Here is a 27,753-nt window from a genome sequence, read left to right on the forward strand (position 1 = left end):
TGGGGTGGTGACCACACTTACGATGCTGTGTAAAGTTTTTCGAGGATTCGTTCGTTTGAATTGTTGTTTAAACGATGTGAGGAAGTTTAATTCGATTAAATAATGAGGTTGGAAGACGGGAGGATTTCTCCCATTTTTTTAACCAACAGTGAATCCTCGGTGGGGAATGGGCGAACGGAGAACTTTTTAACTGTTTAAAAAACACTTTCTAACAACTACTGTAGTGTTCTTTAAGGGCGCCAATCATTCCCACCTTCCTGTAGGGGCGGTTAGCAAGGGGTTGTGGCTCAAGTCTTTCACGAACCAGGTGGCCAGGGCTTACGTCCGACTGAAAGGCAGGAATTTGTAATTCGTTCGTGCATGGTAAACACCATGGGGAGGTTCAATTCGGGATTACAACACAGGTTCGTTAGCTCACAGGTGAGTGTGCATACCTGTCGGCTATCCTGTCCCCTCTCCAACCTCCATCTTTATAACAACCGATTGTCCCTAATATGATTGTGCGAGTTTCCATCTCCGTTGTTGATCGTTTTATGCCACTTTGACCATTTCCATGAGATCCCACTGTCGTTTCTCGAAATAAATAAATAATACCATTGACAGCTCTTCTGTGTGTGTGACGTAACGAGCTATTTCCATGCGGGATTAGCCACGCCCACAGGGCACGCACAGACACATCGCGGACACTAGACAATAAGTAAAAACTTTTTTGAAACTTTCCATATGTAGTTGTAGAAAAGTTTTTCATTGCACGTTCAGCTGTCTGTACACATACTGTACGTTCGTTGTTGTTAAAGTGTCGGGGATTGAAAAGGGGGTCGTTGGGGGTGAAACGCGTTGCCATGGAAACAAAAACTATTTTTGGAACTAAAACTTTTCACCGTCATGCAGCTTCCCCTGCGAATCGGGATGGGCTTTCGAGTTTGTCCGAAGGAATTTTAATCTCCGTCGGACAATTTTAATAGGGGTGTCGATGTGGTCACGTGGGATACAATTAACGTCCCCCCGTCCCCCCCCCCTTTCCCGTTAATCACAAACCCCGAGCTTTGACTTGCGACCATCGCATATTATAAAATAACGGACATTTTTCTTTGTGTACACCGGACTTCTATTCCTGGATGGCTCCACACGAGACGGCGGGACTCTCAGGTTCGCATTCCCGGTGGATATGAATGACCCCACGGTGGGTGGGTCTCTCCAACCTTATGGAGTTATGGGATACTTTCAAAACGAGGGTGTCCACAAGCGCGATGGACCGAACGACCTGCCTCATAATGGCGTTTCCCCAACAGCTTCGTATCGTGACGTGTCCGGTTTCCTTTAAAATGACGTCAAGAGGATCCTTTTTTTAAAGCAATCGCTGAGAATTTTCCAGCAGAGCTGGCGCAGGAGACAGTGGCGAAGGAGGCGTGTCCCCGCCCTGACTCCGCCCCTGCTCCTGTAGTTCGCGTGACTCCGCCCCTGCTCTTCTCGCTCTTTCTCGATGATTCTGGCGCCGCCTACAGCCCGTACTCGGACCGACTATAAATAGCGCAAGGGACGCTCCGGCCATCAAAGTAACGCTTGGAGTGTCGTTGTTTCGCTTGTTGTTTCGTTTCCGAATCCGTTCTTGGGATCATGGCGAGGAGGTTCCCGAACAACCACTCTTCTCGCTTCCCTTCGCTTTGGGACGACACGGACCCGTTTGGCACGGTAAGCGTTTATTACCTTATTAATATTACCCATCGCCATTTAAAACACTTTGGGAAGTAGTAAAGTAACCGTAAACTCACTCCACCAGTAACCGACAACTGTGTAAATGTTATACTGTAACTTTTTGGCAATCCGTTTTAATTAGAAACCTGGAATATGCTGGATGTGGGAAATTACTTTATTCAAGTCAACTTGCACTTGTGACGTCACTTTATCGTACCCGTTTTGACTTGCATGGCAAATCCAAAGCTCAAGCAGTTTTAATTCTCGCAACAAAATGTCGAAAAATTTGATGATCCACATTTATAAATATTCAATCTGTTCTGATAGCCGAGTTTACTGTCAGTGTTTTTTGCTCTTTTGGGATCCGCAGTGGGGGTTTAAAATTGTGCTGACAGTTGTTTGGGGGGGAGAGAGAGAGAGAGAGGAGGGGGGGGGGGGAGGGGGATGTGCGCATCAGCAACAAGTATGACCTCACTGGTAATATCTACCATGGGTCGTTCCAGATGTTTCAAGGCTTTCCCAGACGATTGGGCAACCTCCATGGCTCAGATTGGCCACAGGACTTGATTCACAGACATACAGGACCCCGATTCCGGGCGGGTCTGGGTACTCCGAGCCCGACCCAACGGGAAAACCAGGTGAGTTTGGAGGAAAACCAACATTTTGTCCATGTGGTTTTTTTTTTTTTTTACCTCACCCACCCCTTCCCGTGCCTCCTCCTCCCCCCAAGCTCTCTACCTCCCACAGATCTCCCGATGTCCCTGCTCTCAAATGTTGTACTTGTGTGCTTCCCTCTATCTCCCACTCCCTTTATTTCGTCTTGTTGGTTTTTTTTGGGGGGGGGGAGGGGGGGTTTGTCATGAATGTTAGCTCTTTCACGAGCCTCGATCTTGGATGCAACCCCCCCCTCTCCCCCCCCAAATAAAGAACCTCTTCGGAGAATATTGAACATAAGTCTGATGAAAAATAAAGAAATAAAAACTTTCTGGGTAGGATGACGAACTGCGCAATGCATTTCCCTTTGCAGGCCGAGCAGATGTCTGACTTGACCGAAAGGGCCGGTTCGATTCCAATCCCTGTGATACACGAGGATGCAACGGGTGCACCTGGCAGCCCAAGCGGCGCACCGAGCGGATGGTCTTCCGCACAGACGGGCAGCACAGGGCACGATCAGAGGGAAGATCGTGACGTTCCGGAGGAAGCGTCAGCACTTGAACACCAAGACGAAGCAAATGAAGGTTACAAAGCAATGGGCAACACCGAGGTAGAAATGCCAAAGGCATATGGTGCGCATCAGCAACATAAAGTGGCGAGCCCTCACGACCTGCAATACACAGAGCGTATTGTCCCTATTCAGATCCTAAGTACGGACAGTCGACACCCGGACAAAGAACCAGAGAAGAATCTTTCTGGCGCAGGAGTTCCTCAAGATGTGGCGAATGTGCCGATTCATGTCATGAGGGGTCCAAGCGTCCCTTGTGTCATGGAACTGAACCACAGCAACCCCGCTGTTACCTCTTGGTCACAGAAGCCGAGTGTTCCACCGGTCCGGTTTTTGAAGAGCTCGCCAGGAAGACGACACGTCACAGATCCTGAAAACAGGAATGTACAACATGGAGTCGAGCCAGGCAGCAACACGTCCAACGTCCCTGTACAAACTGTAAGGGGTTCATCGGTTAGACGACACGTCACAGACCCAGAGATCTTTGGTGAACCCAACCATACAACTCACCAAAGTAAAGCATCAAATGCACCGATTCAAGTCACAGCAGCTCCATGTGCTCAAGAACGTGTTGAAGAGCAGACGAGAGATGTGCCTGACGTTCCCACCCAAGTAAAGGAAGTGCCACCTGTTCCACCTGCAGCCGATACTGACAATTATGCGGCGTCTGGTGGAGAGAAGAGTTCCGAGGAAGGCCCAAGCAGCATGGAAGAGCCAATGTGCAAATGTAGAGTCACGGACAGTGGTGAGGCCGTAGCGGGCAGCAGCGCCACCGACGACGTCAAAGCCAGGAACAGCATGGAAATGATCGCAAATGTAGACGAGAAGGTAAATCAATTGGCGGAGGAAGTTAACGCTTTCCGAGGTAAAGAAGGAGACAAATGTTACCTTCGCCTTGAGGAACTCCTGACCAAGGAGTTGCTTCGTTTGGACTCCATAGATCCCCAGGGCTCCGTCGAGATACGACAAGCCCGGCGGCACGAGGTTTGCCACGTGCACGCAGTCTTGGAATGGTTGGAGATCAAGGCACGAGAGCACACCAGGGCTACAACTGATACATAACGAGTTGTTCTTTAAATATTTTCTGCTTTTATAAATCGTAATCAAATGGCAGCACCGATGCTGTTGGACTTCCATATTGTGTGTGTGTGGTTCGGGTTGTATCGTTGTTTTTCTTCTCAATCAAGCTCCCACATCTGCTTTGTGCATCAGGAGAGCATGGGCAGCCAAATCCAAGCTCTCTCTCTCAAACGTCGATACTTCGAGAGTTTATTTTGTGCAATATGTTCAGTGCAGTTGTGTATGCCTGCAAGCACGCGTCGTCGTGCCACCTCGGTTCGAAAGGGCGATTGTGTATATTGCTGAGTATTTGTTAATAGTTTTTCCATATTTTATGCTTCATAAATGTAATTTTACATGGAAATAAAAGACCTTTGCTGTAACTCGTTTCATTTACTGATTAATGTATATGCTACTATTACGACCCATATACCCCCGTATGATCAATGCATCCTATTGTGCCGCAGTTTCTTGGCATGGGTTATGAATGTTAGAAATTTACTTCTTCACTCATATCAGGTGAGAGATTAAAAGTTTTTAGAATAAGGATTTCAAGTCAACCAATTATGACTAAGATGACGTCATAATTACCCTATATCTACCATGGGGAGTTGACATATGCCAAGTTTCAATTTCTTTCATTGAGCGGTTTCATAGAAACGATGTTTGTCCCGATGTCCCTGCTCTCAAATGTTGTACTTGTGTGCTTCCCTCTCTCTCCACATCTTGTCTCCCGCTCCCTTTATCTTATGTTTGTCAGTTTGTGATTAATTATTTTTGTGATTATTTTTGATTTTGTGATCTTTCACGAGCGAGCCTCGACCTTGTATACAAAAATAAAAAGTCCAATTTTTTTTGCCCTTTAATCTAATATGGCTGCCATACCATGTGACCTATGACGTCAGAGTTAACCAAATGTTCGCCATGGGAAGTCCTCGGACCATTTCAAAAGCTAAAATATATACACGGACAATCGGATATACAGACAGGGGGCGTTGCAATAGTCTGATCCTCTTCGGGGCGAGACGAACTCGAGCAGACACTGACGTCATCACAAATCCCCACCGAAAGCAAACTTGAAAGATGCCAACAAGTTCCATCAGGAATGACCCAACATCAAATGTAGTTAAAAATTTATTTTCACCTCTGCGACCCTGTCACCACCCCTTGAGGCATGAACCCAGGGTCAAATAAAAATATAATCGTTACATATTTTGTGTGTCCCCCAATGGTGATTGCATATAGTTTCAGAAAATGTTTTAAAATGTGCTCGTAATTTCACTTTTTGGTATTCGAGAAAGTGCAGAATTGGGGTGAAGAAGAGGCCGTCGACATGACCATGTACGATGTCGACGCTGCATTCTCTGACCATCAATAAACCCTCCATCTCCTAAACTGCGACAACTTAAATTTTATAAACTATCTTTAAAATCATTATTTCATTAAAATTTAACTATATACCTGAACACTGCACGGGATAACATATTCTATGAACTCGCTAGTTTTCTCGGTTATTCCGACAACGTATAAAAGCAACCCATGGTGACCTTTTTGCCCATGTGTACATTTGTCACCAACTGGATACCGGTTGCATCTTAGAGGAAGAATGACCATATTGAATAGATTTGATCAACCACACAAAGTCGAGGTATAACTGAAAAGTAAATAAATGTCCCACATGGCCGCCGATGATGTCGGTAATTGTCCGATGTTGAAATTATTTTATCCTGAACTTCGCCCAGAACATTGCACAAGTCTCTTGAACAAGGAAAACGTGCTGCTGGCTCTGAGTTACAAAGGAATAACACTGGGAAAAACAGGAGATGCTCAGATTACCTGGTAATGTTGAACTTGATCATTCTCTATTGTACTTTTAGATTCAGTTCATTTATCTGGAGCGAAAGTCATTCCAGGAGCTGATTCAAGTGGATTGGGAGGAGAAATTTGTTTTTCATCCTCCATGTCGAAGGAAACTCACAACTTGGGGTGGTGACAGAGGGAGCTGTATTGAGAAGGAAATCTGAGAGAGAAATCTCCCTATTCTACCAGACCGTCCATAATTTAATGGAGTACCGCTCTCTGCTATGGGCTTGCGCCCCTGCAATGAGGCCGAAACACAAGGCCTGTTGCTCTCAAAACAGACAGGGCGAAAGCACCTTTTTACTGCCTCTCCTTTGGGTGCATGCCCTCTGGTCTCTCAGCCCTCCTGATGCACGTGTTCTTCCAGTAACTCCCACCTGGTTAAACTCTCAAATTACAAGCTTATTGCACACAAACTATATTCTCCCCATCCTCTTATCTGTAGCCTGAGGCTGTTCATTTGGCCACTTTTCCCTCCAGGCATCCAGAAGTTGATGCAATCAATCCCACCCGCCCCCCCCCCCTTCTTTTTGCTAATCCCTTCTCATTATTCCCCATTCCTACCCACAATAATTTACTATAATAGTGACAAAACCCTCCAATAATATTTTTTTGCCCCCCCATTAACCCAACCAAACACAACCCTCTTACTTGCCGGTTGCTCCATCTCCTCCGTACAATTAATTCACCCATTTTCATGTTCGGTTCAACTGTGGCTCCACTACCCCCCACTGCAAGCTTGTAAACTTTGTTTTTACCTCACACCAAAATTGGAAGGAGGTTATGTTTTCACCCTCCCGGTGTGTACCCTGGATTAGAATAGGTACACCGTATCCCTGCGTGTTGTAAGATGCGACTAAGAGGGTTGGCGTCAGGAAGGGCATCCAGCCATAAAAACATTGCCTCAAAAAGAGAACCATGACAATTACAACTACATATGGGCAGGGTACAGCCCGAAGTGGAGATCGGTTTCTGAGGTTTGGGACATGGAATGTAGCGACAATGACAGGGAGATCAGGAGAAGTGGTGGAAGTATTGGTCAGAAGCAGAGTGGACATATGTTGTGTGCAAGAGACGAGATGGAAGGGAAGTGGTGTGAGAATGGTGAAGGGTAGGCAGGGATAGAAATACAAGTTTGTGTGGCAAGGGTGCCCGGAGGGCGTGAATGGTGTTGGTGTCCTGTTTTATGAGGAGTTGGTAGACAGTGTGGTGAGTGTGACTAGAGTGAGTGACAGGTTGATGATGGTGAATATGATTGGAAAGCTCTTGGTGAACGTCATCTCGGGCGGGATATGCTCCGCAGGTTGGTCGGAGCGATGAAGAGAAGGACAGGTTCTGGTGTGCGATAGAGAAGCTGATGGAAAACGTGAAAGATGAGGAAGTTGTTGTGGTAGGAGGAGACCTAAATGGACATGGGGGAAGGAGTATGGACGGTTTTGAGGGAGTTCATGGGAGTTACGGATATGGTGTGAGAAATGGAGAAGGTGAAAGGATTTTGGAGTTTGCTGATTTTTTGATTTGTAATACTCAGTTCCAGAAAGAGGATAATAAGCTTGTTCCATACATGTCAGGTGGGTCGACGACAACCGTTGACTACCTGATGGCGCGTAGGCGAGATAGGGGGCATGTCCGGACACAAAGGTGATCCCGGGGGAGGAGGCTGTTTCACAGCACCACTTGGTTGTCTGCGACATACGGGTGAAAGGTGCGAGGAGAGCTCGGCGGGTGAAGTACCAACCGAGAATGAAGGTGTGGAGGTTGAAAGAGGTGACAGTAAAGGAGGCATTAAAAGAGAGGCTGAGTAGGGTAGAGGATGATGTGGTTGAGCTTGAACGTGGTTGGATGTCAATGAAAGATAGTCTGTTGGGAGCCGTTGGTGAGGTATGTGGATGGACAAAAGGACCACCGAGGCACTCGGAAACATGGTGGTGGGATGAGGAAGTTGGAAAGAGGATTGACGAGAAGAGGAAGAAGTTCAAGGAGTGGCAGAAGGCGAAGGGTACGGGAGCAGAAAAAGCAGAGCATGAAAGTTATAAGGCAGCCAAGAAGGCTGCAAAGAAAGAGGTAGCAGAGGCGCAGGAGGCATGTAGGAAAATGTTCGGAGAACGCTTGGATTCGGAAGAGGGTCAGAGAGCGGTATTCAGGATTACAAAGCAGATAGCGAAAGAGGTGTGATGGGATGGGGGTGAGTTGCTTGAAGGATGAAGTGGGACAAATCGTTGTCGACCCAGATGGAATTAAAGGAAGATGGAAAATATATATGGAAATGCTGTTGAATACAGAGAATGAATGGGATGGCAACATAGAGAGTAACCCAGTTTTAGGACCGGCAGAGAAGATAACCGAGAAGGAAGTTGAGGAAGCGATAAAAGCAATGAAGAGTAGAAAAGCGGGAGGGCCGACGGGAGTTGTGGGAGATATGTTGAAGGCAGCAGGAAGTTTGGGGTGTGAAGAGAATGACAGAGATCTGTAATCTGGTGGTGAAAGAAGGCCGCATTCCAGTGGATTGGGAACTGAGTACCCTCGTCCCTCTATACAAGGGGAAAGGTGACCCTCTGGAGTGTGGCTCGTACCCAGCGATAGAGTTATTGGAGCATGGAATGAAGGTATTGGAAAGGGTGTTGGAGAGGAGGATAAGGAAGAAGGTGAAGATCGACGAAATGCAGTTTGGATTTATGCCAGGAAGAGGAACGACAGACGCGCTCTTTATTGTGGGGCAGTTGCAGGAGAAGTACATGGAGAAGAGGAAGAAGTTGTTTCTTGGGGTTGTTGATCTGGAGAAAGCATTCGATAGGGTTCCACGCAAAGTATTGACATGGGCATTGAGGAAGTTAGGAATGGAGGAATGGTTGATCAGAGTAGTGATGGCAATGTACAAAAGAGCGCGCACAGCTGTAAGGACGAAGGACGGGAACAGTGGTGAGTTTGAGGTGAAGGTGGGAGTGCATCAGGGGTCGGTACTAAGTCCACTACTATTTGTAGCTGTGATGGAGGTGCTGGCTCAGAACGTAAAGGAGGGTTTACCATGGGAGTTGTTGTATGCAGATGATCTGGTGTTGATTGCGGAAAGTATGGATGGACTGAAGGAAAAGATGAACAAGTGGAAGGAATGTATGGAGACAAAAGGTCTGAAGGTGAATATAGGAAAGACGAAGGTGATGGCAAGTGGTAAAGCATGTGGTGAGGTGGAAAGAACTGGGAAGTGGCCATGTGCTGTGTGCAGGAAGGGTGTCGGAGTGAACTCCATTCAATGTACAATGTGCGCTGAGTGGGTTCATCAAAAATGTAGTGGTCTGAGAGGGTCATTAACCAGTGTGGCAGCTACATTCAAATGTAAGGTGTGTACAGAGGGAGCTTCAGATGGAGGAAATGTTGAGTTGGATCTTGGAGACGGCATGAAGCTGGAAGGTGTGAAAACATTTTGCTACCTCGGAGACATGCTGAATGGAGGTGGATCAGACTCGGCAACGGTTGCTCGAGTGAGATGTACATGGAAGAAGTTTCGGGAACTGAGTGGCGTGCTGACGTGGAGGGGAGTGTCGTTGAAGCTGAAGGGAAAGGTGTATGCTGCATGTGTGAGAAGTGTTTTGATTTATGGGAGCGAGACATGGGTAATGAACGTAGAGCAGCAACGAAGGCTGGAAAGGGTGGAAATGCGAATTTGGTTCGGTGGATGTGCGGAGTATCGTTGAGAGAGAGGAAGACAAATGATGAATTGCGAAAGATGATGGGAATAGAGCCTGTGATTGATGCTGTGAAGAGGAACAGGTTGAGGTGGTTTGGTCATGTGTTGAGGAAGGATGAAAGTGACTGGTTGAGAAGAGTGATGGAAATGAATGTAGAAGGAAGTAGAGGACGGGGAAGACCGAGAAAGACTTGGTTGAAGATGGTGGAAGAAGAAATGCAGGCAAGAGGGATAACAAGGAGAGATGCAGAAAATAGGGCAAAATGGAGAAGATCGTCATGGGGCCCGCAAGGCTAATAGTAAGGGCATTTTATGAGATATTTCACAAATCTGTTAACTAAATTGTTACCAAAAAATTTCTTCACCAATATGTTTGTAAAGGTGTGTATTAACATGTGTTAAAATGTTGAAGTTCAACTCCCGTGGGAAACCCAGAAAAAAAAGCTGTTGAATTCGGGTACCGAAAAATTATTTTCGAGAATTTTTATTTTTTTTAATCGGCCCTTAAGTAACTTATGAGGGGTCAAATAAGGGTTTTTCATGATTCTGAGTTGATTGTTAACATTTATATTTCACCACAGACACTCCTTTGTGGAAAAATAATTTCTAAATATATCTCATTTTCTACTTTGCAGGACATGGAGTCCAGCAATATGGATGAAGACGTTACTCCACCTGTGCTCAATTGCTTCATCTGTGCACGCTCGGATACACCAGCTGAAAGGCTCATACAGGCAACTGGCACTTTGGCTGTCATCACTGATTGATCCTCAAGCGCAGCATCAACCGCAACCTCATCATTGATCTGTTCATCGGTTTCCTCCACAATGGTGTCAAGAGTGCCAGAAGTATCTGGAACATCATCTCCACTCATACTATTAAGGAAGCAGTATTTGTAGTTTTGTGTCTCCGTGTAAGACTCAGTGTATCCCAGCCAATGGAACTTGTTGAGCATCCATTTTGACCCAAATCTATGATCAAGTTGTATGGCAAGCCCCATTTGGTGTGGCAATACTCCAGACCGAGGTCGACAGGCCTTAATAAAATTCTGCCCCCAAACGGCAACTCTTTCGTCTGTCTTGACAATCGGTCTCAAGAACATCTGAAGGCTTGCAGGAACAAGTGTCAGCTGACTATCGATGTCAGTCATACTGTGTGTGGTGGGGTATGGCTTTGGACCTAAATCAATCAAGGCAATATCATTGGATATGAACTTGAGTGCCGTCTTTATGATCTGAGTCTTCTCATCTCCATGGTCAAGATTAGCATGATGCTCTCGCAGAATATTGTCGGTGCCATCTTTGAGACAGAGTACATCTGCCCTTCTTTCCTGTGTTGTGAAATACAAGGTGTCTTCGTATTTCTCTAGAAGTTTTATCTTTAGCCAATGCTTTGAATAAGAAAGGCTCTTCTCTGGTGACTGATCAAACTCCTGCAGCTTTTCATGGACTTGGTCCATGTTCATTACCCCATGCTCTAATTCTGAGTCTAACCATTCGCAGAATTCAATAAAAACTGCCTCTCGCTCCTCATCAATACTCCTCTGGTCCTCTCTTCCTTTTTCCTTCCTCATCAGTCTTGGACAAACTGTCACCTCTCGCAAACATAAGTTCGCATCGCAAATGGTACAGTGTTTCTTCTGCTACCAAGTCGTTGATCCCTTCCAGGCATCCAGTGACTTCAGTGCCCCAGTCATCCCCGCGACTCCGTGCTGTCTTCAGCAAGCTTGCCTTCAGTGTATCTGCAGTCAAATTATCTGGCACTCTGTATTTCTTTCTAGCTTGTGCTGGATTATTTTTGTAGAGCTGGGCTGGTTGGTTGCAAAGAATGCATACATCCTTATACAGGAGGTCAACTGACTGTGATCTTCTAGAACTGCAGCCAGTTGATGAACTGAACTCACAAGTAGTGCGTCTTCTCTTCAACTTTGATGACTCTTTCTCTGCCTTTGATGCTTGAGCTGACTTCTTGGTGGTTGCAACAAAGTTGTTGTACAGATCATTTTTACACTTCTGGTGGTACCTCAGTTTTCCTTACTTTTGAGCCTCCTTCATACGTTCCACAACAGTAACATTTTCGACAGTTTCTGCTTGTTTCAATAAAGTTGAGTATCCCTTTGGAGTTGCCTGTATGAGCCTTTCAGCTGGTGTATCCGAGCGTGCACAGATGAAGCAATTGAGCACAGGTGGAGTAACGTCTTCATCCATATTGCTAGACTCCATGTCCTGCAAAGTAGAAAATGAGATATATTTAGAAATTATTTTTCCACAAAGGAGTGTCTGTGGTGAAATATAAATGTTAACAATCAACTCAGAATCATGAAAAACCCTTATTTGACTCCTCATAAGTTACTTAAGGGCCGATTAAAAAAAATAAAAATTCTCGAAAATAATTTTTCGGTACCCGAATTTAACAGCTTTTTTTCTGTGTTTCCCACGGGAGTTGACCTTCAACATTTTAACACATGTTATTACACACCTTTATAAACATATTGGTGAAGAAATTTTTTGGTAACAATTTAGTTAACAGATTTTCATATGTTTCCCTTACTATAACCCCCACTCTCGCAGGGAAAATGGCCTTAAAATGCATGTTGTTGTTGTTGTTTGTTTTCACCCCTACTTTTTAGTCTGTGAGCAGAATATCTCAAAAAGTTATGGACAGAGTCAGACGAAACCTGGTGGACAGGTTGGGTGTGTGACACACATCAATCGATTCGATTTTGGTGAATACCTTATTAATAAGGATATGAGATTTAATTATTTTTGTTAACGATTCTTACCATTGAGAGATGGGGCCAGCAACGATGTCTCAAAAAGTTGTGGACGAGTTATGCCAAAAGTATGTGGATGCGCTAGGTAAGTGGCAAGAACAAGGCAATTGGATTTTGCTTCAGGTACAGATGCAGATCCAGCCTCCCAGTGGATACAAAACGTAAACTTAGGTATACTAGAAAATCAAATGTACAGAACGAAAAAAACAATTTAAAAAAAAAGAAGTTAAAACAAAAGCTACAATTCCTGTTCGAATAATGACCACGATGTGGAGGAAAACATTTGGCAAGTAATTTTATGTACACTTTTCATCCTGCAAATGAATCAGCTAGTAAGTTTTGTTTGCCTTTTTCTTTTTCTGTTGAAATTTCACACAATTCCCGAACAAGAGTTAGAACGACGTCCATGCTCAAAATCATGCAAACACCAAATACATTCGAACGGTAATCACTTCTTTCATTTTTTTTTTTTTTTTTTTTTGCTGTCAGCAACACGGGCAGATGATTTACAAAAGCAAATTCTGAACTTTAAAGAAATCCAACTGGTAAAAACAACAGCACAAAAGGAAACGGTAAGAAAATATACATTTTAAGGCTTCCTTTGATGTACTATTTGATGTTTTAAACTTTTTATTTTTACACAATTCTTTAAGCTCAAAAAAAAATGCAAATCTTTCATATCAAACATTTTCAGCCTTTGTACATCAACGATGGTCTGCCAAGATGGTTAGGGACATATGACTGCCCAAATTTACAATTACTCCTCTGTTGTTTTTGGAAGCATTTAAGAATGTCAAAAGTAGCAATTGAGTTGCCGACGTTGGTCTGAAAACTTGTAAAGGTCGTCATACAGGATATTGTACTCACCTTTTACACAACTCTCCAATCACCCACATCGTCCCCAACATTCGAACCATTCCCCGATTCTACACCTTGCTTTGTACTGCCACCCCCATCCACTTCACTCACCTTTAAAAAAATCCAGACGTAGGATACGCATGCAGACAAATCGTAAGCAGTGAGACCTTCACTTATTGAAGCATATTACCCAAGTTACCCTGACAAAGCCCCATCGGACTGCTTACGTGGAGGAAAAGTACAATTTAGGCTCTGGATTTTTTGGTTTGTGGGAAAATCTTTTCACGTTGGGTAACGGAACAAATGATTTTTCACCGACTTTGGTGAGAACTGCAAAAAAAATAAAAAAAATAATGGAGACTAGGACGAGAGAAAAAGAATGAATGAGCGCCTGTATCAAGTGGGAAACAAAACTGTAAATAAGGCCTGAGCAGCAGTCAGGAAGAGAAGCTTGACAGGTTTGGAAATTCTTTTAAAATAATCGAAGGATCAGTGATCGTTACGCAATCATTTGGGCTTATAAAACCACCAGTGCTAACATTTTATAACCTTTCTAATTAAATAACGCTATCGATTTTTTTTTTCTCATGACACTTCAAAAAATTTCCTGCTGCAGTCTAACAGTGCAAAACTTCCTGACAAATTAGCTTTCGTCCATAAGGAAAAGATGTATCTATGTACGGTTTCGTCCCAAGGAACCTTTGGAGAACGCGTATGCCCGACTCGCGGTGTGTTCTGTATAAAATATTCAGTCCTTGAGCCATGTAATTTTAGCCTGAATTACAATAAAGCGTCAAGCTATTACACCTTGGTCAAAAAATTGGGGGAATTTTATTATACTTTTTCTTTCTGAATCTCTTGGAAGATCAAGCCAAGATAGACTAGTGGGGCGAGCAGCAGTGTGTGTCTGCGGGTGCGGATGAGAGAGGGGGGTCACATGTTCTGAGTCGACATGACGGAGGAAGAGAATTGCAGACTTTTTCTATGGGTTCTGAAAGGTAGCCATTCCAAAGGTGGCTGGACTCGAGATCACACCAGGGCTCTGAGTATGGGACGGGGGTGCTCTGTACGTGAAGGGTGTCGCCGTTGGATTTCCTATCCAGGTAGGGGCTGCAGTCACTGCTGTAGGCTGCCTGCGCATGGTCACAGACAAACACACACAGACACAAAAAAGGTCATCACCATACTCTGTTACTATTACCAAAGACCAAGTCGTTGGAGTGTTGTACTCACTCAAGGGTGTATCCTGGTTGGCTCCATGCTTGCCCGTAGACATTGTACTGTGGAACTGGCCAGCTGTTATTGAAATAGTGACCATATGGCTGGCTGCCTCCGTACCACGTCCCCCACTGTGCCCACTGCGCCGCTGCTGTCGGAGTCGGTTGAGGTTGTGGCTGTGGCTGTGGTGGGGGTGGCGGGTAGCTCATCGTTGTGAACTGCAACAAACAGCGACGGTAAAAAAATGTATTTGCAATATCAGATCCACAACAAACAGAAGGTTGCGTTTGTAAAAAGAAAATGAAAATTCTAACCAACATTGGTGACAAGGACATTAAAATTAAATTCATTCACCAGAGTCAAATTGTTCCAGTTCCTGCACCAGTAATGCTCCGAGTAATACCACGTAATAAATCGCACACACCTACAAGGTTATCCCAGAGGGATTATCAATCAATCCAAAACGGTTTATGTCGGAAGAATGGCAGAAAGCAATGCACGCAGGCTTGAGGAACAAAAATAATTTCATAAACACAAGACAAAACGAAAACGGAAATCACAGATGAAGATGCAATAAATAATCACGATACGTAACGAACAAAGTAATCCTCAACTACGGCGTCACACGTGCAGAAAATATGTACACTGAACTGGGCAAGACCAAAGAGTGGGAAGTCGCAGGTTTGGGAGGCAGGTCTGAACAGCAGACCGAACATGCATTGGCCCAAAATACCAGCGAAAAAGCTCTCTTGACCGACACACTGAGACACGCAGCTCAACTGTAGTGGAGAAGAAACTCTTCTGCAGCCAACCACGATCGCCCCCCACACCCTTTGGGTCGTCCAAATAAATTTGTGCTAGGGGCCAACCAATGATGCGCCGCATCTACGCAAAGTGACAGTGTTGCGGCCCAATTATATGGCATCTGACTGGCACCAATCGGCATCATGGACTGCTGAGCAGGGTGGTCCAATCGTCCATTGCCTTACTTGTCACCAATCAAGGACGGCCATGTTGAAGAGCCAGAGATTCTTCCTCTTCCACAAAGTGTGAGGGGAGCGGGGAAGGGGAAGGAGGTGCGTAAAGACGTTGAGAGGAAGTGCGATGGTGAAACATCAAAAGAATTTCTCTCCCTCACCCGGCTCCCACCCAGTTTGACAAGGGAGACACGGGATAGGACATCATTACCATGTCTAGATGCTAAAATTACATCATCATCATCATCATCATCATCATCATCTCCCAGTAGCAGTGTTGTAGGCCACACCCTGTTATTAATCTTCATCAATGATCTCTCTGACTGGAAAATCCTCTTTACCGATTTGCTGATGACTCCACCCTATGATGTGACATTCCTCATCCTTCAGACATACAAGCTGCAGCCTCTTCCCTCTCTTCAGACCATGACAAAATCACAAGCTGGTCAAACACTTGGAAAATTTACATTAACCCTGACAAATCTCACACTCGCAACAAAATGAACGTCTGGCAAACCCTCCTATCTACTTTCTCAACAACAACCCCCTCAAATAAGTTGTCACTCAAACTATTGGGTCTCACTCAGAAATTATCTTTCTTGGGCAAAATACATGTGAAAGGTGGAAAATACATGTGGGTCATGTGTGTAATCAAATTTCCGTTTCTTGGGGGGGGGGGGGGGGCAATCGAGCATAAAGGACACCAAAAAAAAAAAAACACTTCCATCCAGAATTTTTTTTTTTTTTTTTTTAAAGAACGATTAAGTGTTAAGTGAAGCCTTAGGTATTCATTAAACGAAACATGATTTTCTGTGTCTGTAGCCCTTTAAAGTCTTCAAAACTTCTGCTCACCAACATTCTCAGATAATCCCCCATCCAAAACATTGATATTTTCTCCACCCGTTAAACCACCCTCGGGTTCCACAGCCTGAAAGGCATGTGGTGCCCTAAAATCCCTTTAGCCGAAATTAAACAAAGGGAATCTCACCTGTTGGAAGGAATTCGCAGTTTCCGACGATTCTTTGCCCCAAAAACATTTCACCGAATAACCGTCAACAGTTGTTCCATTTATCCTCACAATAGCATTAGCGGCGCTCTCGTGGTTTGAGAACCTGCAGACACACAACAAATTGAGGCTCATTTTCCATATCCCTCAGTGAACTGAAAACAACGCTCCCACAAATCAACAACGCCCCCTCTCTTAAAATCATGATGGAAAAAGACCCAATGCTGCGCTGTTTTTCCACCACAAATGAATGACAATGGCTGTTGTGCTGGATGAGGACTGCAAAGTTCTTTCTACTCAATCCTGGCAATACAAGCATTCCATTGTAACATAAATCTCTGCCATAATAATTTGAACACCCCTCAAAAGGTGAGATAAAAAGAACATGTTAAAAACCTTGACCCAAAGTAAATTGTAAAAATGACACGAAAACTGAAAATAACAGCAACAGGCACAAAAAGAGCAAGGTGCAAACTGGGCAAAGAGATACGAGACGTGTTCCCAACTGAGCAATTGCTTCAGGATGCCAGGCTCAAATCCCCTATACAGTCCTTCGTCCAATTAAATGTTTTTCTATCTCTGACTACACTGAGAGGGGTTGCAGAGTCGAGCCTTGGGGTGAAGCTTGAACATAGAACAGACGAGGAGATAACCAAACAAAAATAACTGAAATGGGGGGGGGGGGGGGGAGGAAGGGGAGGTGTTGGGGCAGAAGCAGAAATGGAACAAACAAAAAAAATCCAAGAGGGCAAGGGAGCAGGGGGGCACCTGATAGCCTGAAAACACATTGGGTTTGGGGATGGTTAATTAATGAGGGTAGAAAGGATCATGGGCTATGGGTGGGAGATTAAAATGAGATGGTGAGATGCAACACTCGATTGTTTCTGAGTTTCTGACTTGCAGCGTTGCTTTATCTTGGTGCAATACCGCCCCAGATGGCGCTAACCTATACTGTTGTGTGGCTGGGTGGCGAGGATATGTAGTCCTGGAATAATTTTCATTATATATTTTTTCTTGTGAGCCCAAAGTTGAACTCAACTGAGACACAGTCACCATATGAAACTCTGTGCTAAATTTGGCAAATTCTACCAACATCATTGTCCAGATATTCTGCCGCCAAACAGACAGATGGGCTATACGACCGCGGTACTAGTAACAATAATAACAACAACTACATATCTGCGATCACAAATTGATCGCCACGTGTAAACCTCCCAGGGGGAGGGGGTAGGGAAAGAACGACACAAATTCTCTATGTAAATGTGTATAGTGTAGCATCATCTCCAGGTGGAAAAGGGTATGTTCCAAGTCCCCAACCTTCATAGATAGGACTGTACAGTTGGACCAAGCTATTTGCATGTTCCATGTATTCGCGGTTGATAAATTGCGACCTGCTTGTCTATTCGCGGCCATGTAAGTGTCCCACAAATTCATGGTTTTTCGCAGTCGCAAAAAAAATAATTTACGAGCCACGATCATGACCTTCTTTCTACATTTGCGGCTCTGTGCTTCCTGTTTTCACGTAAACATTGCTTCGCGGCATGCTTCGCGGCATGCTTCGCAGGATTGCCCGCCATTCACACAGTGATTAGTTTCACGTGCTATCCCGCCGCTCACACGGTAAACATTGCTTTGCGAGATATCCCAACGGACAGCAAACATTGCATCACGCGATATCCTGCCATTCACACTGAAAAACATCTTAGTGGGATATTCCACCAGCTGCATAACACGTAATCCCCACGAGTTACTGTACAGAATGAAAACACTCCACCGTATATGTTAGTACAATTAGCCCTCTCCATTTCCCCCCATTGAAACAATGGCATGGCATGCATTCGCGGATTTTCTTCGGCATTCGTGGGAGTTGCAGTCGGCATTCACGGATTTTGCCTCAACATTCGAGGTTTTTCACGATTCAGGAACCAATCGCCTCTTTTACCATTCAAACAATGCCTTGCCATTCACGGTTTCGCAATTCACAGCACTTTCCAGGAACGAATCCACCACGAATAGTGGGGTACGACAGTACTGTATTCCTGTCCCCGCATTTTCAAATCCAGTGGGGTGTGGAAACTATTAGGTACCATTAAAAACTGGGTGCACTAATTGTAGAAACAAACCCGACAATAGCTATAAAACTCTCCCTGACTTAGAGAGGATATTTAATAATAACTACAACTGCTGGCAGTGATGACCGGTTTCCTCCGCCTTCCCACTTTCATTGGACATGCTTTCATTGGACACGCTTTGATACAACCCTGCTTTGTTACAACCCCGCTTTGATACAAGCCCACTTTCATCATAATTAAACCTCCACTGAAAAGTCACATGGCTGGAGAAGATAAATGTAGTTTCTTCTTCTTCACTCAATAATAACTGCTACCTTCCAGACCATACAACTAATAATGTTGAGATTTTAAACGATTGTTCCACTTAACATCTACATTCATTTAAAGTTTCACATTGATCAACCAAGCGGTTCAAGAGAATATTTTTTTTAATATCTCCATTCAATTATTTATGGCTGCCAAACCGAACAACCAATAATGTTGAAATTGTATACGCTTATTCCACTTGAAGCCTTCTCCATGACTTTAAAGTTTCACGTCGATCAATAAAGCGTTTCAATAGATACAAGGTTTTAAAGATTTTTTGTTGAATTATTTATCCCTGCCAAACCATGTGACCAATCGCAAATTCCAAAAGGTAATTTTAGCACTCAGAAATGTGGAACATATGTGTGAAGTTTATGGCAATGCCGTGCTGTAGGATATTTAATTATTTGGCATGGGGGCGGTGTACTTTGAATGTATCTGTACCAGTTTGATTTTTGTCCCCCGTCACACAGCGGAGCGAAAGGGGGACTATGGTTTTCCCCTCCGTCCGTGTGTGCGTCCGTCCGTGCGTGCGTGCGGAAGCGAAGGACCGAATTCTAATTTGGTGTGTGGGTGCAACCCACGTCAAAATCCAAGATGGCCACCACCATGTATGTCAACCTTGTAAGCGAAATATCTTGAAAAATAAACGAACTACTAACTTCTGATCTGGTGTGTGGGTGTATCTACGCATAAGGAAGAACGCTATTAAAAATTGGGTCGCCACGTCAAAATCCAAGATGGCCACCACCATATGAACCTTGTGAGCGAAATATCTTGAAAAATAAACGAACTACTAACTTCTAATCTGGTGTGTGGGTGTATCAACGCATAAGGGAGAACGCTATTGAAAATTGGGTCGCCATGTCAAAATCCAAGATGGCCGCCTTGCCTCTTCCACTTTGTCAACTCACATCACTTCACCGACGGGGGACCTAGGCGTAACGCTTGTTAATTTGTAAATCCAAGATGGTCACCAAGCCTTTGGCCCAATAGGCATTCACTCTATATGATCAAAATTGAGGGAAGCGGTTGATTTTAAAGGTTTATGCTTTGAAGAATTAAAGCTCCCAAACCATGTGACCTACGATGTCATCACCCCAGTATTTATTTTTCAACATGGGTATGCGATCATGCATGCAAAGTTTGGCCTCGATCTGTTCAGCCATTTCGAAGAAAAAGGGTTTTTAAGGCTTTTCCCTTAAAGCAATATGGCGGCTGAACCATGTGACCTATGACATCATTATTGGTTCACGAGTTATCAAGTGACCACTATATTTGTCATGTATGTGCGTATGTGTGTGCGTCTGTGTGTCTGTCTGTAGCATAACTACCCGATATCCGATCTTGATGAAACTTGGGTGGGAGGTTGATATCATGATCTAGTTGTGTCCTGCCTAGAGTGGGTGTATTGCGCCCATTGTGGGCAGAGCCACGCCCAAAAAAGATGTCTTTTTAGGGGGTAATCGAGTTCAAGCTACATCATCTCTGAGGGGTTTGGTGGAATCCGACGGGTTTCGATATTTGGTTAGGCCAATGTTATGTGTCTAGCCCCACGGAGCTCGATTTTTCATTTCTATTTTTTTTTTTTTTCCATTTCATTTTTCACTGAATTTTCGGTATTGTGTCGCTAACTAACCTCATAACTGATTAGACATTATTTTCTATCTCATTTTAAGGTCAGTAACCTTCTTTTTGACATTTCCGGACCTGGCCTGTTTCGGTTACAGTCCGTCCTTCGTCATTGAATACCGCTCGCTCGTGAACCATCGTCGTCTCCTGACTTGTCATTATTATTATTTCTCCATCAATTTATCCCTAGATGATGCTCAAGAAATTTAATCCTGATCAGATAAAATTTTGTACTTGCCAAATTATGATGACATAATGGAGGCAAATATGACAAAATTTTTTGCGCAGCGCTTTTTGAGATATAGCGGTGCAATTTTTTTTTTGGGGGGGTGGCAACCGGACCACGTAACCTATGACACCATAATTACAATTAAAAGACTTCAGGCCGATGCTCCTAGGGTGAAAATTTCCTATCAGTCCAACATTTGCAGAGAAAATTATTTTTTAAAGAAAATAAACCTGGAAAATCGCAGTGCCAGAATCCGTGACACGGCCTGAGAAGCTGAGAAGCTCGTGTAGCGTTTCTTCTTCTTCACTCAATAACAGATTCCAGACCGTATAACCAATCATCTTGAAATTGTTCCCCTTGATGACATACACACTTGTTCCCCTTGATGACAGCTACATTACATTAAGGTTTCAGGTCAATCAATACAGCGGTTCAAAATACATATTAGGTTTTTAAGATTTTCTCCACCATTCGAACAATCCTTCGCTGCAATCTTCGATCAAATTCTCTCTTGCGGCCACGTTCAGGGAGGTTGGCTAGTGCCATGGGCCTTAAACTTCCTGATAACATTGCATATGGTGGACACAGAAACATCAAGGTCTCTGGAGATGGACTTGTATAGCCTTGAGATTGTCCATGCTTGGCTACAATCTTGTGTCTGACCTCCTCAGACAATTCTCTGGTTTTCTTTATTTTCTCAATGCTCATTGCGGTATATACACAGTGACACAAAAACAGCAGAATGACTCCTTTTCTCTATTCAAACTGGTTGAACGAGTGATTTTTATATTGCAGGCACCTGCAACTCACCACAGGAGAGTTCAATTCCAAAGTAAAAAAGAATCACCTGCTTGAAATCTAATTATTTCAAACAACTTCCAAAAGGTGCCAATAATATTGTCTGGACCATTTTAGGATTTCTGTATGGGATAAGCTAAGATTTAGTAATTATGTCAACTTTTTTTTTGGTTTTGGTCCACTGCAAACGAAAGAAATACATTTGTGAATACAAAAATATTTTTTCATTTCAACAATTTTCTGGAGCAAATGGTTCATTATTTGAAAAAAGTGCATGGGTGGCTAATATTTTTGGCCACGACTGTATAGTACAATAACACCCTATAGATTTTATTTTGTGAAGCACTAATGTACTATTTTAATCCTGTACTGTACTAATTTTGATTCTAGATTTTTCCTTGTGAACTGGTCTGAGACATTCACTCTATGAAGCTCTGTGCCAAATTAGGCAATTACAACTACCCTCTTTGTCCAGTTATTCTGCAGACAAACAGACAAAGACAGGATCATCGCAATACACACGTGCTCGGCCTACGACCAGGGCACATGCAATAATTTACCAAGTCAGCAAAGAGGTGGCACTCATTGATTTTCCAAAATCAAATTGTTGGTATCATGGACATTTCAAAACGCCTTGCAAACACCATGTTCATATTATTATGGCAGGGATCTACACTTATGCACAACAAATTCATATCAAAAGGGACTGTACTGAAGATAGGAACAATAAAATTTGGTTACCTTATCTCCCCTCCCCCTTGCCTAAGTCAGACTGTATTGTACTCAAACACCAGATGCCAAGAGCTCGGTCCCTCCTGTAAAAATTCAATATTGGAGGAAATGCATTCCTGAAGACGGAGATGACATTAACCAAAGGATGCAAATGAAATGCAAAGAAATCCATAAGAGCCAGGGTAACGCAAAAAGATGACCAGCTGCCCCAGTAATGGTGAAAAGCTCAAACGACATATTTAGGTCACCAAGCCATGCATAAGGACACAGTGAAGTGTAAAGGAAAGCAAAAGTTGTCCCTTGTTCTTCATTTTAAAGAATTCAAAGTTGAAATAAATGGTGAATTAACACCACGTCTGGCTATATTTGCCAAAGAATCAGAATTCTCCCCAGATTTTGAAGAAACAAAGGCCAGCAGGTGACGGTCGTCGTTTATGTGCGAGGTAAAGGCGAGAGATCAGTCCAACAAAATACAAAGGAACTTCAAATTTTACCTTGCTTTTGTTTATAAAATGTATAGCAAAGCGTGTACTTAAATAAACAGATGGTATTTGTGTTGAAGAATGTTGGTATCCATTACCTGTAATCATGCATTTCCTACTTTAATGCATATATGCTGAAACTGAAGATGAAGGCAAGTGAGGTAAGAAAGAGGGTGGAATCGTGAATAATTAAGAAATGTTTTGTCAACAAAAGCATCACACCTGATGAAATTGACAGAGGATTGGCCATCAAGGATTGGCTACCGTGGGGGCAACTTTTATGAACGAACCTATTCAGCATATCTTGCATTGGTTATGTACACCACATGTAACAAATAAATATACCAGATAGCTGTCACTATCACCATCGCAAATCCTCACACTTCACACCAAAAGCAAAGTTGAAAGATGGCAAAAGATTCCACCAGGAAAGACCCAACATCAAATTTTGAGTAAAAACAATGGTTTCCCCTTTATTGACTCCTGCGATCCTAAGTCTCCACCCCTCGGGGACATGAACCAGGGGTCAAATCCCCAAAAATTGTCCATTTTTTTCCCCGTATTTCATGCATCTACCAATGTTGATGGCATATATATAGTTTCAATACAAAAAAAAGTTTTAATTTTTGGATATTTGACCTTTTATCCCCGTACCAGGGGTCAGGGACAAATATGACACTGCTCTTGCATCTCCTTGCCATGTGATGATCAGGAGAGAGCGTGACGGACAGACTCAATTACAATATTTCCCCGGTTTTTTTGTTGTTTTTTTACAAATAGCGTGGGGATAATGAAGATACATGAATGATGGCTCTCACTCTAAAGTCTAAAAGGAACAAAAATGCATGCACCATTTTTTGTAATTGTAGAAACAAGTAGAGTTAAAAGTATAAACGAATGTCTAGTTCCAATTTGAAGCACCCTTATAGAAGGCAGAAAAAAACAAACCATGCAACGTCAGCAGTAAATAGTTTAGTAATTTGACACCAGGAACCCCATCTTGTGGTAGAGCAAGATGGAATTTTACAAACAAAAATGCAAGGAAAAGCAGTATTATATTTAATATTTATATATGAACATGCAAGTCATGAGATAAGATTCCAAATGATTTTCAATCAATAAACAAAACATCAAGCTGGAGTGCCGAATATATAATCATGGTGTTGGTCGGACAGATTTTTCAACTCTACTAACTACTTGAAATATAATGGAGAAAATATTAAATCCCAGTTGAGTTGTAACTTATGTGACTGACTTTCATATGATGTAGACACAAGAAAATTTAAAATCATCAAGTTGGGCACCACCTATATACAACCTTCTCCCTCCCCACCAACAACACCACCATTCCCAAAACATTCTCCCATTTCCTCCTGCTGACTCCTTCCTTTCTCACATTTTTTATTCCACAAATTTAACCCTTTACCCATTCCCAAATATATGTACTTCACCATGGATCACTCATTATGAATGCTGGAAGAAGAAAACCAATGGTTGCCAGTGTCTTCAAATCATGGGGAGAACCCTGAATGTCTCTTTTTTTTTTTAAATTACACATCATGAAAGAAAATCTTTATAAATTTTACCCACAAAGCTTGCAACCATTGTTGGGTAAACCAGACAAGTGTATCTTCCATGGACATTATTTTCAAAACGGGGAGATTTCAGCAAAGCAAAATATATATATATATAATAATAATAATGATAATATATATACATATATTATAAACTTTTTCAGATAAAAGTGAATTCAATAACTCACCTAATGAATGCATATCCCTTGTCTGGGAAGATACGGATTTCTAAAATTTGCCCAAAAGAAGAAAAGGCAGATCGCATCAATTGCTCTGAAAAATAGAAATAAACAAGGAGTTAGATGCAAACACAACCAAGAGCTTTAAAATGGATAAAATGAGGCAACGTAAAATAAAATGTGCAGACAATTCATTAGCCATTTGATCTACAATTCCAGACAAAGTTAATGTTCAGCAACACACAGTGGGGAACAAAATTCTGAGTCCAATCGCCAACTTATTAAATTAGATGTGATAATGAAACAAATAAGTGTAATATATACAATTATCGGCAAAAGCACTTTTTATGGGTTTCGATTAACTCCTAAGAATACATTTATTATTACTATTAGTACTATGCAAGTCGATACTTCTCTTCCCCCCCCCCCCCCACCCCCCTCCTCCACCCCACCTCCCCCACTCCCCAGGAAGTTCGGCCTCAACTTATCTATGGTTGAAGCGAGTGCTGATTAATTATTCTGTCGCTGGTTTTAAATACTGTACCTCTATATAATAAACATGTTGAAAAACTATTTACATTGCGAATTCATCCAAAAGGTCGTCTCATAAAGTAGTTCAGAAAATAAGACCACTGTACCTGTAGCTTACGTGGCCCCTGGCCGAATGGTGTAACCCAAATTTGGTAGCATTCTGACTGGAGGGTCTGGAGAAAAACATTTTTAAAAGAATTTACTAAGTTCATCATTTTGACACACTTCCAGTCACACGACCACGAGCGTGAAATCCCCGTCACCAGTCAGGAGCTGAACCTTGCTGCCAAATTTCAGCCATATCGGCCCAGCGGTTTGGCCGGAAAAGTCGAAATAGACGACAGACGGATGGACGGTGCATGATGACAATACCTCATCTGGAATTCCAATTCCAGATAAGCTAATACAACAACAACAACATGCATTTTAAAGGCCATTTTCCCTGCTAGAGCAGGGGTTAGCCTTGCGGTCCCCATGACGATCTTCTCCATCTTGCCCAATTTTCTGCATCTCTCCTTGTTAACCCCCTTGCCCGCATTTCTTCTTCCACCATCTTTAGCCAAGTCTTTCTCGGTCTTCCCCGTCCTCTACTTCCTTCTACATTCATTTCCATCACTCTTCTCAACCAGTCACTTTCATCCTTCCTCAACACATGACCAAACCATCTCAACCTGTTCCTCTTCACAGCATCAATCACAGGCTCTATTCCCATAATCTTTCGCAATTCATCATTTGCCTTCCTCTCTCTCAACGATACTCCGCACATCCACCGAACCATTAGCATTTCCACCCTTTCCACCCTTCGTTGCTGCTCTATGTTCATTACCCATGTCTCGCTCCCATAAATCATAACACTTCTCACACATGCAGCATACACCTTTCCCTTCAGCTTCAACGACACTCCCCTCCTCAACAGCACGCCACTCAGTTCCCGAAACTTCTTCCATGCACATCTCACTCGAGCAACCGTTGCCGAGTCTGATCCACCTTCTCCATTCAGCATGTCTCCGAGGTAGCAAAACGTTTTCACACCTTCCAGCTTCACGCCGTCTCCAAGATCCAACTCAACATTTCCTCCATCTGCAGCTCCCTCTGTGCACACCTTACATTTGAATGTAGCTGCCACACTGGTTAATGACCCTCTCAGACCACTACATGTTTGATGAACCCACTCAGCGCACATTGTACATTGAATGGAGTTCACTCCGACACCCTTCCTGCACACAGCACAGGGCCACTTCCCAGTTCTTTCCACCTCACCACATGCTTTACCACTTGCCATCACCTTCGTCTTTCCTATATTCACCTTCAGACCTTTTGTCTCCATACATTCCTTCCACTTGTTCATCTTTTCCTTCAGTCCATCCATACTTTCCACAATCAACACCAGATCATCTGCATACAACAACTCCCACGGTAAATCCTCCTTTACGTTCTGAGCCAGCACCTCCATCACAGCTACAAATAGTAGTGGACTTAGTACCGACCCCTGATGTACTCCCACATTCACCTCAAACTCACCACTGTTCCCGTCCTTACAGCTGTGCACGCTCTTTTGTACATTGCCATCACTACTCTGATCAACATCTGATCACAAAACAGCTCATTAAACTCAATTAAATATTAGGGGGGAATTAAACCTATTTTGTTCTGACTGACAGTTTTGCTTACTACCGAAGTTGATCTAGCTTCATCTTGTACTTCAAATCCATGAAGGAAAGAAAAGTGGGGAAATTAGCCAAATCGACTTGTCCTCCATATCAACTTAAAGGCCAAAAAGCATGTTAAAATAAAATCTGTCTTTACACCGAATTTGATGGGCCAAATGTCCTCCTGTTGCGTTGAAATTCCTTGTAAGGAAACTCGCATTTGTATTATTTTTTATATTCAATGATGAGTGCCACCTCCTTTTGCCTTGACACCTGCCTCACACTATTGGCATTGATTAGTTCATCAGTTTATGGATAATGTTTGAGTCATTCTTTTCCAAAGAGTTTTGTAATGCCCTCTACAACATACACAGACTGCTCACAAACATTTTATCTGTGTGTCTCTCTCTGTCTCTCTGTGCGTGTGTGTCTCTCTGTCTCTCTCCCTCACCCTTCATTTATTTTGATAGGGCAAAGTTTCAGCCAATAATAACTATAATAAATGAAAGAATATGAATAAATATCTTCAAGTCTAGAACGGCACTCAGTAGAGCGCATACCTCCCTCCGCCAGGTTGAACGGTTTACATTTGGTATCCCACTGACAGGCCAGATCTGGATCCAGACCTGAATCAAAATCTAATCGGCTCGTTATGGTTGCCTAACCAACACATCCACCGAGTTTTGTCATAAATCGTCCACAATTTTTTGAAATATCGTGCTATATACCGTTTTTGGCCCCATCACTCAATGGTGAAGAATCACTTTAAAAATTCTCGTATCCGGATCCGAATTGGGATCTTCACCAAAATAGAATGGTCTTGCCACTGTCACACAACCAACCCATCCTCCCAAGTTGCGTAAGAATCCGTCCACAACTTTTTCAGATATCCTGTTCACAAACAGAATGACAGGGGTGAAAACATAACCTCCACCCACCTACGGTGGCAGCGGTAACAAGAACCATTGCCGTTTAAATTGTGGTATGAGAAAACTTGGCATCGATTTAAAGTAGATTCAGACTATTGAACTCTACGGTATTACTTAGAGTCTCAGACGGATCTCTCGATCACACATGTACACACTCAAATTTCACTTCCTCCACTTTGGTGGCAAATTCAAAGCAGTCTTTTCCGAATGCAGTAAAGCATGTTGCGGATATGCAATGGGGCAATTGGAGGAAAATCGGAAAGTTCAACAACAGTGATGCAGATGAC

The 27,753-nt window shown here is 43.2% G+C and overlaps 2 protein-coding genes across 9 annotated transcripts in view; one reads left to right on the forward strand and one right to left on the reverse strand.

Annotated features, from left to right (window-relative positions):
• The first annotated feature begins 671 nt into the window (after positions 1 to 671).
• Positions 672 to 4,830, forward strand: LOC137423677 (uncharacterized). The gene is made up of 3 exons (XM_068111078.2): positions 672 to 1,692; positions 2,199 to 2,333; positions 2,723 to 4,830. Exons 1-3 carry the CDS (start codon positions 1,618 to 1,620, stop codon positions 3,977 to 3,979), a joined length of 1,467 nt encoding a protein of 488 aa, XP_067967179.2. The 5' UTR covers positions 672 to 1,617; the 3' UTR covers positions 3,980 to 4,830.
• A 7,742-nt stretch (positions 4,831 to 12,572) lies between these two features.
• TIAL1 (TIA1 cytotoxic granule associated RNA binding protein like 1) overlaps positions 12,573 to 27,753 on the reverse strand; it is a 39,980-nt gene continuing 24,799 nt past the window's right edge. For 2 of the 8 annotated variants that reach the window (XM_068111072.2, XM_068111075.2), the window contains 4 exons: positions 24,367 to 24,451; positions 16,336 to 16,459; positions 14,386 to 14,588; positions 12,573 to 14,285 (listed from right to left, as the gene is read on the reverse strand). In XM_068111072.2, coding sequence (XP_067967173.2) covers positions 14,135 to 14,285; positions 14,386 to 14,588; positions 16,336 to 16,459; positions 24,367 to 24,451 — 563 coding nt within the window. In that variant the 3' untranslated portion in view covers positions 12,573 to 14,134. Of the gene's footprint in view, positions 14,286 to 14,385; positions 14,589 to 16,335; positions 16,460 to 22,131; positions 22,206 to 24,366; positions 24,452 to 27,753 lie in introns of all 8 variants that reach the window. The other 6 variants (XR_013622803.1, XR_013622804.1, XR_013622805.1 and 3 more) reach the window with 6 other exon arrangements.

Source organism: Myxine glutinosa, chromosome 3 (assembly GCF_964187855.1).
Source record: "Myxine glutinosa chromosome 3, kmMyxGlut1.1, whole genome shotgun sequence".
Taxonomy (NCBI): Eukaryota; Metazoa; Chordata; class Myxini; order Myxiniformes; family Myxinidae; genus Myxine; species Myxine glutinosa.

Excerpts from the sequence above, each read along its gene's own strand:
- LOC137423677 (XM_068111078.2), top strand. The coding sequence starts at position 1,618 with ATGGCGAGGAGGTTCCCGAACAACCACTCTTCTCGCTTCCCTTCGCTT. Across the intron at positions 1,693-2,198 it reads ACACGGACCCGTTTGGCACG|ATGTTTCAAGGCTTTCCCAG; the intron begins GTAAGCGTTTAT and ends GGGTCGTTCCAG. Across the intron at positions 2,334-2,722 it reads CGACCCAACGGGAAAACCAG|GCCGAGCAGATGTCTGACTT; the intron begins GTGAGTTTGGAG and ends TTCCCTTTGCAG.